Source organism: Manacus candei, unplaced genomic scaffold (assembly GCF_025592945.1).
Source record: "Manacus candei isolate 608988 ecotype Guabito, Panama unplaced genomic scaffold, ASM2559294v1 h1tg000007l, whole genome shotgun sequence".
In the NCBI taxonomy this organism is placed as follows: Eukaryota; Metazoa; Chordata; class Aves; order Passeriformes; family Pipridae; genus Manacus; species Manacus candei.
Window position 1 is genome coordinate 8,871,424 of NW_026138055.1, and position 17,031 is coordinate 8,888,454.

The 17,031-nt window shown below is 44.0% G+C and overlaps 1 protein-coding gene across 1 annotated transcript in view; it reads right to left on the bottom strand.

Moving 5' to 3' along the window:
• Window positions 1-17,031, bottom strand: part of FZD3 (frizzled class receptor 3) — a 50,891-nt gene that overhangs the window by 29,934 nt on the left and 3,926 nt on the right. The window contains exon 2 of the mRNA XM_051812012.1: window positions 15,914-16,395. Within this exon, the coding sequence (XP_051667972.1) occupies window positions 15,914-16,102 (189 nt within the window). The 5' untranslated portion in view covers window positions 16,103-16,395. The remainder of the gene's footprint in view (window positions 1-15,913; window positions 16,396-17,031) is intronic.

Consider the following 17,031-nt stretch of genomic DNA (forward strand, 5'->3'; position numbering starts at 1 on the left):
TTTTTATAATTATTTCTAGCTTTGCACAGTGATGCACATACAAAAAGCCAAATGGGGCACAGTTCTGGCTGCCTGTTGAGCTTATCCTTCAGCTTGGAATTAAAGCTATCCACACATTTATCTGTGTAAACCCCATAACCCACTGCATTCCCACATCCCATGTATCATAATTTGTTGTTAGCTGGAAAAACCATGGTTGCAACGAGGATTAGATTGACACTTTAGTGACTGGGAAGGGAAAAAAAAAAAAATCAGATTTTTTTTTTACCTTAGCACTAAAAATAGATGTCTGCATTTTAATGGCTATTTAAGTAACTCCAACCATAAAAAAGACGAGTAATTACTCTGGGTTTAAGAGCCATTTTTTTTTTCATGCTATAGGTTGGACCAGCCACTCACCCTGTTATTTACTTTAAAACCTCAGATCAATTATTTTACCTACCTCAGTCTGAAAGGGCAGCAATCATGAAACCACCCTAAACGTTCTGTCTGCAAACAGACAGCCGAGGTTTAATTTCTCAACTGCAGAGGGGGGAAAAAAAAAAAGGCAGGATAAAGATGAAAGTAGTTAAAAGACAGCGACCGACATTAATCGCTGCCTGTAGGACTAAAAAGCAAAGCCATCTGCTCTTGTTCTTTAAAGATGTCTCCTGCTTCATCTGAAATTCCAAAGTTCCTCTGGAAGACACCGAAAAGACGGGACCCATCTGTCAATTTGCACTTTTCCTGGGAGTGGGTTTTATGTTTCAGGAGCCGGTGGATGCAGATGGGTGGCCCTGGTAACCATTTCCACTTGCAAGAAGAGTGTTAGTTTTTTTTATCTGACAGCTGAGATGGTTTGGGCTTCCTCCTTCCTCTCCATATGCCTGCTGTGATGGGCTTGGGAGAATTCCAAAGGGGAAATAAATACACGGCGCTCCGGACCGTGGTTTAGATCCTCATAAAACACACTTGCCTGGACAAGCAACAGACTCTTGGGCAGGAGGGGTTAAGCCTTGTCAAAATCCAGTTTTTCATTGAAATGACATTTCTATCTCCTGTGGCTGCAGGGACAACGTTCCAAGAGCAGACAGAGCGCGATCACTGCTTTGGTGGATTCTTGACGCTGACTGGAGAGCACATGGTGGAGCTCAACAGCCAGATCAGGCTCTTCAGTGCTCAAAGGAAAAAAAAAAAAAGGGGGATTTATAGAAATCAGAAACACGAGGGGAAATCCAGATAAGGGCAGGGCCAAGATTCAGAATCACCCCTCATTTTATCCGCAACCGTCTGCCACGGAACACCCAACGTCAACGCCCCGCAGAGTCAAACCAGACGAGTTGGGTTTCCAGGTATAATTAATTAATAATACGTTATATATAATTATACTGAACCCTCCTGCTGAAGAGAATTTGCTTTTACCTCCCAAAGGCTTGAGGACTTCTATGGTTTCACGTGTGACTTCACTAACTGGGGGTTTTCACCCAGCTGACATAGCAGAATGTCAGAGAGTTTAATATCACCAGCCAGTTCTTCATGGAGCCATGAAGCTCCATGTTTTCTACTGGGATGAGGATGGAAGAAGGCTTCTGTTCCCCGAATTTTTGACATTCAAGCCAAAGTGCTTCTTGGCAGACCAACCAAGGGAACCTACAATATTCTGCCTGCCTTAAAAGTAGGTGTGAACTGTATAGTTGTCACCTTCCTCCTCCCAGGTGGCTGTGAAATCAGGACAAATCCCAGTTGCCATCTAATGCCCTTCAGGGGCAGTTTCCCAAGGGGCAGGAGTTCACCCAGCCCTGTCCTGTCCCTGCCACCAGCCTCCTGCACCCTGACTTGGGTTTGAGGTTGATTTAAACCACCCATGAAACCAACCTCGAAGCCACACGTGCTGCTTTTGGACCATTCAGCCGGGTTAAAAAAAGTCAGGATCAAATCCTGAACGTTGAGATTGAGGAACATTTGCATCTAAATATCTTTCCTGTTTAATAGAGAATCGTCATTTAGGTTGGAAAAGACCTCAGAGATTGAGTCCAACCTTGTCACCCAGCCCAGAGCACTGAGTGCCACATCTAGTCATTCCTTGGATAGGGATGGGAACTCCACCACCTCCCTGGGCAGGGAGGTTGATCAACACCTTGGCTATTCAATTCCCTTTTTTACAAGCTTAGTTTTTACCTGGTTTAATGACCCAGGCTTTTAAAACCAGGAGCAGAACCTTTGGCAGGCAGAAAAACCACACCGAAATTCAGGAAGCTCCATTTGCCACTCCCTTGGCAGCCAGTCTGATCTCACAAAATCTCATAAAATCCTCCCAAAACACCTGGTTTCATGGATGAAAAAACAATGGCAGACTCAGTTGTAATGAATCCCCTCAGTGCCTGAGCTGTGAAGACCACAGGATGTTCTCCAAGAAGGAATTACCACCCAGCAACTCTCGTGCCTTCCCTGGCTACAGCAGGACCAGCATCTCCCTGGGAATAGGTTAAATGACTTAATTTTGCTCCTATGAAAACCCACAACAAACCTCCCCTAAATAATTTTGCCCCTGTGAAAAGGCACAAGAAATCTCACCTAAAGACTTGAGGGAACGATCCTGCAATACCCACAAAGACAGTTGCTTTGGAAGGCACTATTATATAAAAAAACCCAAATCAGTTGTGCCAAATGATTTTACAGGTGTGTATGGCCACATATTGAAACTTTTCTTGACTGTTCAAATTGAAAATCCAAAATAGTCAGGTTATCCAGTGATTCACCTCTATGGAAAAGTCATTTTTTTTTGCTATATATGGCTGAGAAAGGAGGAGAGCACACTGATCCAACACAACCATATGCATAAATAACATGATGCAAACTGAAGTAAGCACATAATCTGCTGGATTTACACTGTAAAAATTATTCTGGATAGCAAATCAAACCTATCTGTAACATGAACGCTGATATTTTAACAGCTGTGCCTTAATCTAACATTACAAACCATCTGTTACATCTACACACCAGCAAAAACACACACACACCCCCCACCAGTTGGATGGGAGAGAAGATTTACATTTTTGGGCCTCAAAATCAGGGATATTTCACAGGGCAATAATTAAAATATACTGTTTACTGGCTTGACAGCTATTTCTTTCCCTCATGGGTACTTTGCAGGCAGGCAGCACAGTCAGCCCAGCACGCTGAGCTGGCCTTTGGTAGCAGTAATTCAAAAATCAGCAGGTTGCTCCACGTCCATAAATAATTCAGGATGGTTTTCCTGGGTGTGAGGGTCTATATTCTACAAGCTCTGCAGCCCTGCTGTCCCTTATATCACGGAATTATGGAATTCCCAGGCTGGTTTGGGTGGGAAGGGACCTTGAAGACCATCCAGTCCAACCCCCTGCCATGGGCAGGGACACTTTTCACTATCCCAGGTTGCTCCAACCTGGCCTTGGATGCTCCCAGGGATGGGGCAGCCACAGCTTCCCTGGGAATTCTATCCCAGCCCCTCACCACTCTCACAGGGAAGAATTTTTTCCTAATATCTGTGCATTTACTGGAGTAGAATCCACCCAAATCAAGCTGCACCATCTCCAAATCTCAACTCAACAGCACTTCCCACTTCATTTTTTAGTTTTTCTACCACAGCTCTTACCTTTTCTCTTCTCTCTCACACACAAATAACAGGGTTTTTTACAATTTACAACTCCAGACTATTTTGGCTGCCAGGATTCTCCAGGGATTATACCTGATTTGGGGGATTATTTCAGCCAATTTCCAACACGGGAAAAGCAAAGCTGCAGCACTTAGCACTCCTCACATGCTTTAATTGGGTACATGTGGGTAGATAATGGTATAATCCAGATTTTACTCAGGAAAACATGTAAATTTACCCGAAAGTTTGAGGGGAAAAACCAAGAGTGGCTCCATGCAGAACCACCCTGTCCTGCTGCTCTTCCCGTGAGCAAGGACAATAAGGCCATGACAGAGATAAAAAGTGACCTTTGAGTTGAATCTTGGCATCACCTTTCTGTATTTTGGAATTAAGCATTAAACTCTTCCCACGTGACACAAACAATGAGGAAAATTAGGTGGATTTGGGGGGGGGGGAAATTTTCAGTCCTCGGAAAGAGATTTTTCTTTGTTTTGTGATTATATTTGTACAGTGAGCCTGTAGGTTCTGAACAAACACTGACTCCACTTATTGGGATTCTTTAACTGTTTTTAAAGGATATGGTCCATCCCAATACATGTTTCTTTGACCCAGTTACAGAATTACAAGAGGGCCACTAAACAGGCCTCTCTACTTCATCAGACAGTAACACAGAACCAAAAAGTTAATGGAGAATGTCTCAATCAATAATAATAACTGAGAATATCTCAATCTACTCCAACAGACTAGATGAAAATTGATTTATGCTCCAAATAGAAGCTTCAAGATAATTAGTTGGCGACTTCAACTTTTAGCCACTTTTAAACCCTTGAACATTTTTTAAACCATGTGCGAGCGCAGCAGCTGTAAATTAAAATTTTAAGATTCATCAAGCAATACCACCCCTTCCATTCAGTGCCAAGTTAATGAGGTCACAGCTGAACGCTACAGGGGAGCACAGGGGGAAAGAATTAGAAATAATTGCAATTGTATCCCACTTTTCCACTGGCCAGACAGCTGTTACCCACCCCAGGAGCATCTGAACCCCCTCCCAAGTCTGGAATCCTCACCAAAAACGCCAAACTAAGAACAAACCCAAGCTCCTGATGTCGATTTTTCTTGCCTGGAGTTAATAATTCACCAGATAAATATTTGACAGGAATTCCCACAGTGCCTTTGCCCCTTTGTTTCCTTGGCATCCTAAAAGTGCATTTGCCTCTCTGAAAACACATTAAAAGGAGATTTTGCCCTCAAAGGTGCGGGAGTTTCTCCCTGTTGAGGGCAGAAGTTTGTGCCTCACTCTCTGCTGGATCCTGAACATCATTTTTTGGGGGGTGGGGGGTAGAAAAACTGCTCCCACAGCGTTCCCTGCACGTCTCTGAAACACAAGTAGGACAAGGCCAAACACAATAACGGGATTAATAAGACAGTGGGAGGACAGAGGGGACACGGATGAAGGAAACAAGGGAAGACAAAAAGCTTATGCAACTACTCCGGGAGGCCCCTGCCCAGGAGGATGGACCCAAACTGTTTTCCAGTCAAATAAAGAGAAGCAAATATCTGTGGATGCTGTGGAAGGAGAATCCCTTAAAAATATTCTTAACCAGTGACACTCAGTCACTGTTTAAGAATATTTTTATTCTTAAACTCATGTAAATGTCAGGGTCTGGGTGGAATACACTGCAGGGGCGTTGGCAGCGGGGAGGATCCACATGGAATGGAATCAGTGGGATCAAACCATAAAGAGCAGGTCAGATAAACAGAAATATTCCATTAAATTCCTTGGAGATGTAACCACCTGAGGATGATGCAAGAAGAAAGAAGGGGGGGTGTGTTTTCCCATTGAATAATTGCCCAACGCTGCAAAATCCACTTATACGTATATATATATATAAAAATATATAAAATCCACATATATATGTTTCTGATAGGATGGAAAATGCAACTGAGGGAAGACCAGGTGTGGGGTTCAAAGGAAGGGAAGGCTTGGAGCAACAGGATGGGGCAGGAGAGTGGGAAGGAGTGTCCACTGGTTAAGGCTTCGTGATGAGTTCTCTGCTGACTTCACTCATAGTGGCTCCCACTGCCTCCCACCTCATGGATGAGGGCTGAGATTAAACCCTTTAATCCATCCCACCAGCTCCTGTCTGATGGATACAACGGGATGTGTCAGAAGGATGAGATCCCAGGGCAGGAAAACCACAACCCCCAGACCTCCTCCAGCCCTGGCTCGATCCAACGCCCCTCTCCCGAGTCCCCTCCGTGACCCTGGAATTCACAGCAGCTCCTCCAGAGCCAGAGGGGAACCAAAGGCTAAATTTTAAAAGCCTGGAAGTTTACTATTCCCAGACAAAAGCAGCTGCCTCCCGTTGTGCCAGGGGAAAAACAAACAAACAAAAAAAAAGCAAAAAAAAAAAAGCAACTGCTGGATCTGAAGAATTTTGCCACCTTTTTGTGCTGATACTTAATTAAGGTTATTCTGAATGATTTGCCCACGGTTGCAAAGTTAAGAGTAAAGAAAATATCTGTGTAACCTTCAGGGGCTGAGATTTTTTCAGAATTTGAGCCCCAAGAGTTCGTAAAACCAGAGGACCAGTTTTCAAATCAGACCATTTAAATGGTATTTCTTCTACACGAGGCAAAGACTGTTTTTCTGTAAGGCTGAGATAATTTGCCATTTGAAAAGCTGCAGGGAAAAACCTGGAGGCAAAGAGGCTTCACTGCTCTTCAGCCAATCTATATTAAAACTCAAATATTTAACACATTTGTAAAATGTGCAGATAAAATTTTATTATCACACATTTTTGTTTTCCTGATTTTTTTTTTAAATTTTATTATTGTCATTAAGCATCAAACCTGAAATCCAAGGTCAAACTTGGTTATCATCTTTTTCTCTGCGGTTACATTTCCATGTTGCACCTGCCCAGACGGGACCAGGAGGGTTAAAATGTACAATAAGGAGGCAGAAGGAATTCTCAGGGATTCAGCAATGGGATCAATGGCATATACTCATATATTCATCCACTCCTCCACAAAGATAGAACGAGGGATGTCAGATAATTGACAGCTCGATTAAATCATTTTGAAGGGAAAAAAAATGTAAATAAACACGTGAGTTTTCTGAGAAAAATGTTAAAAACATGAAAATGATGCTTTAGGAGCAGGGAGGGGGGGAAAGCAAACAAGTGGCTGACCAGAGTCCTCCCACTGAATTTAAAAAGAAAGATGTTTCCCCTCGCCCAAGGCCGCAGACATGACAACTTTTGTTCCATAAATCAAGGAAACCGGGAGGAACATAAACAAGTTTACAAATTGAAAGCAACTTTTTTAAAAGATAAATTTCGGGTCTCTCCGGCCACACAAAGCTGAACTACACAAGGAGCCTTCCTCCCCTCGTTCAAATTCAAATAAAGCAAGCCCTTTGTGCTTCTCTTTTCAAATTTCCTTCCTTGTTTCCATGGGAACCCCCGGGATGACAAGCCTTGGAGCGGGAGCAAGAGGCCAAGCTTGGCGAGGGGTGTGAAGAGGGGAGAGAGTCAAAGGGCAGAATTTGGCTCGGGAGGATCGAGATGCCAACCTTTGTCACCCCAGCAAAGGGGGGGGTAACCATAGGAACCAACTCCGAGGGGGCATCGCGGCCAAAATCCCACAAGAGGGGAAGGAAACGGGAAAGGTGTTGCTAAAAGTGCAAGGCCAGGGCTTACAATGAAAAAAATAAAAGCCTTATCAATGAAAAAAATTAAAATAAAATTGGGAATGAGCATCCAACCTCGTGCTAGTTCGAAGTCCTTTTAAATGAGTCAAATTAATTTATACGAGAATTAGATGCCAATTTACACAGAGAAATTGGGCAGATCTGATTCTCAAATCTGACATGAGAATTTGATGTGAAGAGGCCAAATATTCCCCTCGACTGATGGGCTCTGGAGATGTTTTAATGCCCCGTGGATAAGTGGAAACAGCACAGGATGAGGAAGATGGAGCTTTGGTTTCCAGCACCCACATCCAGCTCCCACAGGCAGTTCTGCAGGATATGGAAGAGTCTGGTTGTCATCGTCACCACAGCAGTGATGTGACAGAGCAGATTCACAGTCTTATTAACACGGCATCGCACTCATCCGCTCCATAAAAATATACAAATATGGTTTATTTTTATTATTGAGCCTTGTAAAAGAGACAGCAGGAGGCTGAGCCCTATAAAATCACTAATGATACATAAAGGAAAAATATGATCCAATTGCTCCCTGTATCTGCAGCACGAAAAGCAGGGAACGTAAAACCAGCAGCTGGTTGTTTGAAGATTAAAAAAAAAAAAACACAGACAAAAAAACAACAGTAAATTCTTCACACAACACTTAACTTCTGTAACTGCCGCTGGTTTGTGGGGATGCTAAAAGAATATACAAGTTCAGGGAGGAAATGGCTTCATATTGCTGCTCTCAGGCTCTTAAATTCAATTATATATCATCTTGCAGGTCCCAAGTGTTGCAAGATGGAGCAGTGGACTTAGTTCCAGAGCACTGGGTCCCTCAAACATCAGGGATATTTTGCAGCCCTCAAGGGGCTTCAGGACCAGTTTGGTGATGGATGGAGGACAAACTGGCTCACCTTCCCTCAGAAAGTCACAAACCCCCCAGGCACCTGCGTTTCTTGATTCCCACATGGGAAATTGGGAATAAGGCAGCAGGGCCCAAATGAGGCCCGGGTGAATTTAAGATTTGTCCTTTGAACATTAAAAACATGCTTTGATCAGTTCTTCTCCTCTCTTTTCCTACCACAGAACAGCTTCAAAGCCACACAGGAACATCCCACTGATATAGAACTGACTCAGATCCATAAAGGCCATCCTAACTTTCTCCAAATTCACCACAAGTGTCTCTCAAAAACAAAGAAGAAAACTGCAGCCACACCAGCAAGACAAATGGTAAAATTTATGACAAGTGTTCCTCGGTGCTTAAGTTATTTCATATTTATTCTCTTCTCTTGTCAGTCTGTTGTGGCTTTCTCTTTGAATCCAACCATCCTATAACTGGAAACACCATCACACACTGGAGAAAGCAAGGAAAAAGCCACTTCCAAGGGACCAGCAAAATAAAAAGCACATCCTCACCAAGCCACCCAGCTTTTAAGTAGGCAAACGTTATTTACATCACTGCCAACTTTTTTTTGCACAAAAACCCCAGAAAGGTGGGAAGGAATGTCTGTGATTTTGTGGCAGGGGAGAGAATGGTAAATGGTAAAACCAATATTCCCTTAAAGCTCTGGCACAACACCCTCTGGCATCTAAATTTACACTCGCAGGTCTAAACTACAACTGACTGAACAGCACTTTGTCATCTAAACTATTCAAAATAAACTCATGTGTGTTCCACCTTTTCTGATAATTCCTCCTCGAGGCTCCACCAGCTGCTACAGAATTAGCCACAATGAAGAGCCATCTGCCTTCATGACCCTGAAAACATCCCCCTGTGGGTAGATGTTGATTAAGACGTAGATCATTTACTTGCAACTGAATCTTTACATAAAACTGATTTTTTTTTTCTCGTATGTTTGCACTAAACCATCGGGGCTGAACTTCGTTTTCAGCCTTCCAGTTGAATCATCATTCAGAATTAATCTTTTATTCAAGCAAATATGAAATGGTGACAGAGTTCATCCTCAACGTGCAAGCAGTAGTTTATCAATTTAACAAAACCCCCAAACCCTAAATCTCTTCGTTTTTCCTCTCGCTGCAAGTCAGCATTTTGAAAATCTTCATGTGGCATCTTTTTCTCATTAACAAACATCAAAGAACAGAAAACAGTGTTTCTGAAATTATCCTCTGGAGAACATCTGTTACCCAGGCAAAAGAAATGAAGAGTTTCTCCCACCTGCTATCCCGCTCTAATATTTGGGGACTGATGTTTGAACCCTTGTGTTCTTTGTAACCATTTTAGAGACAAATATCTCTTTAGTGCTCATTTTTTCCACCCTGTTCTGTTCAGCACAGTCCTGTGATACCTTCAGCTGGTTCTTTGAAGTGCAATGATGTGATTCCTGGAGGGTAAAAGAGACTGACCACCGTGATTGCTCCCACTAAGGAAGCATCAAATCCACCCGGGAATGCCAGTTATGGTTTATCCCAGAACGGTTTGGGTGGGAAGGACCTTAAAGTTCATCTCATTCCACCCCCTGCCATGGGCAGGGACACTTCCCACTAGCCCAGGTGGCTCCAACCTGGCCTTGGACACTTCCAAGGACGGGGCAGCCACAGCTTCTCTGGGAATTCCAGACCAGCCCCTTCCCACCCTCACAGTCAACAATTCCTTCCCAGTCTCCCATCTCTCCCTGCCCTCTGGCAGTGGGAAGCCATTCCCTGTGTCCTATCCCTCCAGCCCTTGTCCCAAGTCCCTCTCCACCTCTCCTGGAGCCCCTTTAGGCACTGGAAGGGGCTCCAAGGTCTCCCTGGATCCTTCTCTTCTTCAGGAGAACACTCCCAGCTTTCCCAGCCTGGCTCCAGAGCAGAGGGGCTCCAGCCCTCGGAGCAGCTCCGTGCCCTCCTCCGGACTCGCTCCAGCAGCTCCATCCTTCTGATGTTGAAGCTCCAGATCTGGAGACAGCTCTGCAGGGGGAGTTTCATGAGGGCAAATTAGAGGGGGATTTATATTCCCTTGGATTGCTGTACCGGGATGGGCCACATGCTCAGGTACGATCTATCTCCATAAATCCGTTCATTTGCTGTTGGTGGATGTGGGTAACTCTGCCTGGAAAAACACCTTCCTGAGTAAATCCAGGTCTGACAGTCATTGTCTGATTGTTAATTTGGGAATCCTGACTGTTAGAATAACCACACTCTCCCAAACACAAATACCTGCACACAGCAGTAGCCGAAAAGTCCGTTTTTTGTGCATCCATTCCTGGACTTCCTCTGTTTGGATTAACTCCTCCAAAAGATTTCCAGCCAAAGACAAGGCTCTTTCCCTTTCTTCCTTATTTAAGCCTCTTCCAGCTCCAGAGCAGGTACATACACAGAGCTCTGTGTTTTATCTGAGTGCAAATTATTCTCTCATGTGGCTGCTCGTCCTGCCCAAACAGCCTAAGGGCTTCAGTATTCCCTGAATTTGCAACATTCACTCAGATTATCCTGAACTTCACTGGACCTTAAGGTGAAAAGGATCAAACTGATGGTTCCAACACGAGCCCATCCAAGGTTGTGCCCAAGAAAGAGGCTCCTCAGGAACCTCATTTTCCAAAATTGTCAGATCACACTAACTTTGGTACGGATCCGCTCGGGGATGTAACAGCTTTAATTCTTCCCAGATTGTTCTTATCCACGAAGGATTTCACCTCTGTATATTTGTGCCCTTTACAGATCAAGACTGAAACCAGGAGCTGCTGCAGTTTCCAACAGTCAAGCCTCAGGTATTCCTAAAGCAGGAATTTCCAAGCAGGGCATTGTCAGGCCTGGAATCATCTCTGCAGTTCCCGCTTTGAGACGTTCTGGTTTACAAATGAAACAACCTAAAAGTTTTCACGTGGCTATTTCTAAGGCAAAGATTCCAAGTGGGAATAAGAGACTACAAAGTTAATGGAAGAAAAGGCTTTAAGCAGCTGGAGCACTGCCTGCATCCCTGTGATCCTGCACAATTCCGCTGTTCCGCAGGGATCGTAACCTCACACGCTAACGAGGAAATTAATCCTTGCTGCAAATTAGTGCCCGAGATCAGGGTGCTTACAAAACACCAGCTGATTAAAACCCACTTTTCCATGAGCTTTATATGCTTATACTTCCAGGAGTTTTGGATGCAGAACTGAAGGACACAGGAAGCCAAGGAAAAGCGTGACATTTAGAAGGATACAGCGCCTGGGAGAGGCAGAAGGAGAGAGGGGGTGAAAAGGAATAAAGGTGGAATTAAGGGGGTAAGAAGTTAAGGATTTTCCACCCTGCATTCTCCCCATCTTTGCTGATCAGTAGGAAAGAAACACCACTAAATGAGCCACTTTATACCTGACCTACCTCTGCTGGAAAAATATCTCTTATCCCAGATGTTAAAACCAGGCTGGGAATAAATAGAGCTATGTCTTCTGTTGGTGCCATTTTAAGCACACTCCAGTTCTTTTCCACTTATGAAAAGAATTAACTGAGGCTCCAAGGATCACAGAAATAGAGCTGGCAAGGGCATGCAGACCTTGCAGCACATCCCCTGCTCTGAGGCAGGTCAGTGGAATCATCCTCTGCAAGAATCAAGACAGGCAAGAAAACCACTAAATTTGAAATGGGAGATGAAAAATCAGCTGCCCTCACATCTGTGTCAAAGTCCATGAACTATTCACTAACTCTGCTTCTAAATATTCAAAAATCTTCATCACTGGGTAGTTTGTTTATATCAGTTCAATGATTTCCAGTTGGTGAAACTTGGCATGTTGATGGATTAGGAGCACACAGTGTGACTCCTCTTCCAGCTACTTCCCTCACACTGGAAAAAAACAAATTCTCTATTTCCCCCTCCTCATCTCCCACCTACACAGTGGCTACACCCCTAAGTCCCTACTGCTGCTCTTTTTTGATATGGAAAACAGGAATGGGAGCTGTGAGACAGTGCAAAGGAACAGCACTTTATCTCCCCTGTCCATATGGTGGCTGCATCATCTCATTTTGAGAGTGTTTGACCTCCAGTATAATCCCAAAAGACAACTCAGAGGGACCCATTTAGCCCTCAGCCATGTCTGGCTCCCATCCCTTAAAGCCTCTTTGATGCCCAGAATCATTTGCGAGGTCCCACAAAAATCAGGGCAAGGAAAAAGAAGTGCTGACAGTTGTATTTAACTGCAAAAAGGTTGGGAATCATCCATATTAAACTGCTTCTCTTCATCAGTGACAAAAGCTTTCGGAGCATCCTCCCAGGCTCCAACAGGCCCCCGAGTTCCATGTTCTCTGATAAAAACATCTGCCTACAAAAAAAACTGCATTAGGGCAGATAAAACCCACTGCTTGCACAAGCAAATCCTTCAAGGCCAAAGGAATATTAAGTGCAAAAGAGACAGAAGGTAATTCTTTGTAGCAATAATAATCCCAGAGATGGGTAAACAAGGTCAGGTCCCTGGGGGAGGAGAGGGGTAATTTGACTTCTCCAACCTCACAGGCTCATTTGGGATTGATGTAACAAACGGAACCGTGGCAGCAACAACGCTGCGACATCCCAGTGTTCCTGCATCCTCGGGAATAGAGGGAGAGGGAAGTTTTAACAGCATCCCTGAAACTGGAATTGCATGTGATGGTTGTTGTCATCAACCAGCCCGTTAACAGGTTATAGAAAATGTTACAAACACCTCAGAGCAGACGGAAGGAATGACCCTCCGGAGTCAGGAAGTGAGAGGCCCTGGACAGCTCCCGGCTCTGCTCCGGCCTGGACAGCTCAGTCCACGGAAAATCCCTGCCCTGGACACCCAGGATCTCACAGCTACATTCTCTGTCATAACTGATATGTCATCACTCCTTTATTGCCCCTTTTAGATGTAAAATAACTCCCGTTTCAGTCCCTGCTACTGCCAAGAGGACGGATGTTAACAGAGCTTGGACTGGTGTTTGTCCTCCATCGAAAGCTTCTTTAGGGATATTTGGGGGTTAAAACAATGCTCCAGGCCCCTGGATGCAGCAAACCCTCCCTTCAATGCTCCTGGATTAAAGCAGGCACGGCAGAAAGCTTAAGGAATTATCTTTCCTAGGAGTAAATACACAGGAACTGATTCCAGTAGGGACTGGTGTGCACTGAGGGGTCCCGGTGTAATATTTGCCTTTGTTTAATCAAGACTGAAAGAAGGTGGATTGAGATGGGATATTGGGAAGGAATCCTTGGTTGTGAGGGTGGTGATGCCCTGGCACAGGTTGCCCAGAGAAGGTGTGGCTGCCACTGGATCCCTGGAAGTGTCCAAGGCCAGGTTGGACGGGGCTTGGAGCAACCTGGGATAGTGGAAGGTGTCCTTGCCCATGGCAGGGGGTGGAATGGGATGATCCTTAAGGTCCCTTCTCACCCAGACCTGTGATTCTATTATTCTCTAACCTGCTGATGTGATTTTTCAGCCTTTATTATAATTATGAAGGAACCATACCAGCATAAAGTCTCAAAAAGGCAACTTACTGATCTTTTCAAGCTCACCATAAATAAGTTTTCAAGCAGTTTCTTCAATGAAGCAACCAGTGGCATGGGAAGAGAAGTACACTAAATTTATTGATGGCAAGAACACAGCTACAAGAGTTCCCTATTTCACTTCACTTTCCCTCCTTGTTGTACTGCACCCTTCCAATCTGAATTTTTCTTCCAAGTTTCAGCAGGAATTGCTGTGAAAAAGTGCCACTGAAAAACTGTGAGAGTCACAAGATGAATCACACTGATTCTCCTGCTATATCATTTTATCTTCACAGCAATTAGGGAGGGCTTGGAGCTGAGAGATGCCACTAGAAAAATGTCACAATGCAAGATTTCACACATTTCCATCACTTCAAAATCTGAGCGCTTCATCCACTTGACTGTGACACTAAATAATGACTAAAAAGCCAAATAATAAAAAACTTCCATCTTCCTGAGCATATCTAAGGAGCAATCTAAGCTGGTACAAGGAATATACTTAGGAAAAACCTGTGGATTTTCATTCTTTTCCTCCCGCTCAAAACTCTGCAGCGCAGACAAAGGCCCCTGCATGAGGAATTTGAGTTTGATAATAGGTCTGTTCCCCTCACAGCCTTCACCATTTCTCCAGAGCCATTCAGAAGCAGCCCATAATCCATCCCCAGGCTGAAACTCCTGGTTTAAATGCTAATTCTACTGGCAAAGGGAGCGCTCCACACCACCAACGCGCCCGTGCTAAGCCCTCAGAACGGCTCTGGCACCAATTTCAGAGTGTGAACTGCAGCAGGACAGCCTTTCACCCAGGCTAATTTATGCTGTGAAGTTGTGTTTTCCACCACAGAGTGCAGAGAAGCAACACCCACTTCTCATCTCTTTCCCTCTCCCCGGCACAAAGCGATTTTCCAAAGATCGGAATAATCGCACCCGGGTTTTTCTGGCGCAGGCCGAGGGTCCATAAATTACTGCTCTGCTTCCAGCAGTGGCCATAAATGAGCTGTGAAAGTGAGGCTTTTGACAGTCCACGGGGTTGAACACACAACAAAAATCAGAAAAACGAACTTAATGTTGGTAATTAGCAGCTAAAAGTGTGATTTTCCGTGATAAATAAATCCCTGGGGTGGCCACGCCCGGAGCGACGTGACATTCTCAGCAAGGCCAAGGGTAGAAAAAGGGACAGAGAAAGGTAATTAAAATTATTGCAGCAATGAGGCAGCTGGATTGCAAGAATTTTCCTCTCCATTTGGAGAGGAAAAAAAGCCTTGGGGGATGGAACTGAGGTTTCCAAAATCTCGAGTGTAACAGAGGACTGAACTGCGGCACAGTATTGCACAAACACTGGACAAAAGGGTATTAAATGAAAATAGCAGGAAACTGGGAGAAAATAGGTTAGAGAATAAGTAAAATCATAAAATCCCAGAATGGTTTGGGTTGGAAGGGACTTAAAGCTCAGCTCATTCCACCCCCAGCCATGGACACTTTCCACTGAACCATCCAAATGAGTCGTTGCAAGTCCATAATTCTTCCAAACAAAGCAAATTTAAGGGTAAGAAATCCAATTTTCTTCTCACAGTGAAAAAGCCATCACATCTGGTTTAAACTCTGGCACAGAAAGACTCCATAAAGCCAAGGCTTTGTATTATTTAACAAGAACAATTCAATTCTGTTTCTGTGTTGTCAGGAGGAGCATTCAAAGAGGAAAACACATGATTATTCTTTCAGTTCTCAGCATACAGTGAATTCACCACAAGTACTTCAGAAATACAAATAAACCTAATCTGGACAAATCTCTCATGGAAATCTGAACAGGCTGACAGCAACACTTGCCTAATATCCCGAATTTCCATCAATTTTAGTGATACCACAGAATACCAAGTAAGGAAACTCCTTAAGACTGAAGGGAACTTAAAAGTCTTGTATAAACTAGACTATAGATATTTAAAGTAAGAAGCAAATGCAGAGTATTTCACACTCAGTTATATTAAATTAGGCAAATTCTGCAGTCACAGAATATCTCAGTGTATATATTACAGTACATCTTATGCAAGTGGTATTTGGGTTTATATTTAAATTATTAATTATCCCGATTTTTTTTTTATTTTCTAATGTAAGTATCTTCTTGGGTTGGTGGTTTTTTATTGATTATTTGCCAACTAAAGGACAAAACCATGTATTTTCCTGGAAAAACCACCAGCCTTACCTCCATAGCCAAAGCTGCTGTTTGCTGGTCATAGTGGTTGAGGAGGTTGGGCATGAAGGTGGTATTGTAAGGCAGGTCCTGGCACATCCTCAGGATGATGGGCTCACAGGAAAACAGGCTGTGCCCCCCCGTGAGCCCCACCAAAACATCCAACAGCCAAAGGGAACACAAAATCCAGCTCCCAGCCATCCTTCCACACCGGGAACGGGGCCCTTCCAGCTCCTTCTGTATCCTTGGGTTTCACCTGGACAACGATATTCCCAGTCCTTGTTTGAGGCTCTTCCAAACTGGAACAGTCTTTGTGTTCAACATCCTCAGCTCAGTCCAGGGGACATTGTATTTGAGGCAGGTGTGCAAGGAACCTTCCCTTTTCTCAGTCCAATATGCCATGAATTAGTTGAAGTTTTTTCAAGCATTTAACCACATTCCCACACGACTGACCCCATGGTGACAGAGGGACGTCCTCCCTTCGATGGGTAACCCTGAAACAACAAACAGAATACACTAAAAAACCCTCGAATTTTATTAGAATATGTTACCCCTTAATTTCTAAGGATTCCTACTGGCAGACAAGCTGCTTCAAGTTCTCCTGTGCAGGACTAGAAGGTCCTTCGGCGAATTTTAATCCTGGTTGGGTTTGGGTTTTTTTTTAACCTCTGGAAGAAATTAATGGAAGATGGAAGAAATTAATGGAAAATGGAAGAAATTAATGGAAAATGGAAGAAATTAATGGAAGATGGACGAAATTAATAGAAGAAAAGCTGGGATGCTGAAAGACTCTACCCAAAAAGGACGATGAAAATGGGGATCGTATTTACCGCGACAGAAGTATTTTGAGGAAACCCCACACTTTAAACCTTAACTGCAAGTGTTTGACCACACTGAAACCAAGCTATTTATGACTCAGCACCTCCTCTGGTGTGTTCACATCGATAGCATCTCGTTATTTGCATGGCCTGATGAATAATTATAAAACACAAACACAACAGTCACCACCAGCACCAGCCCACAAGTCCCAGCTCGCCACTGTCCTGCCCAACAAGCTCCGCCACGGTTTGTGCTCAAATGTGCCATTTTCATCTCGTTGTAAACGGCCTTTTTTTGGTCGTTTCTGACCC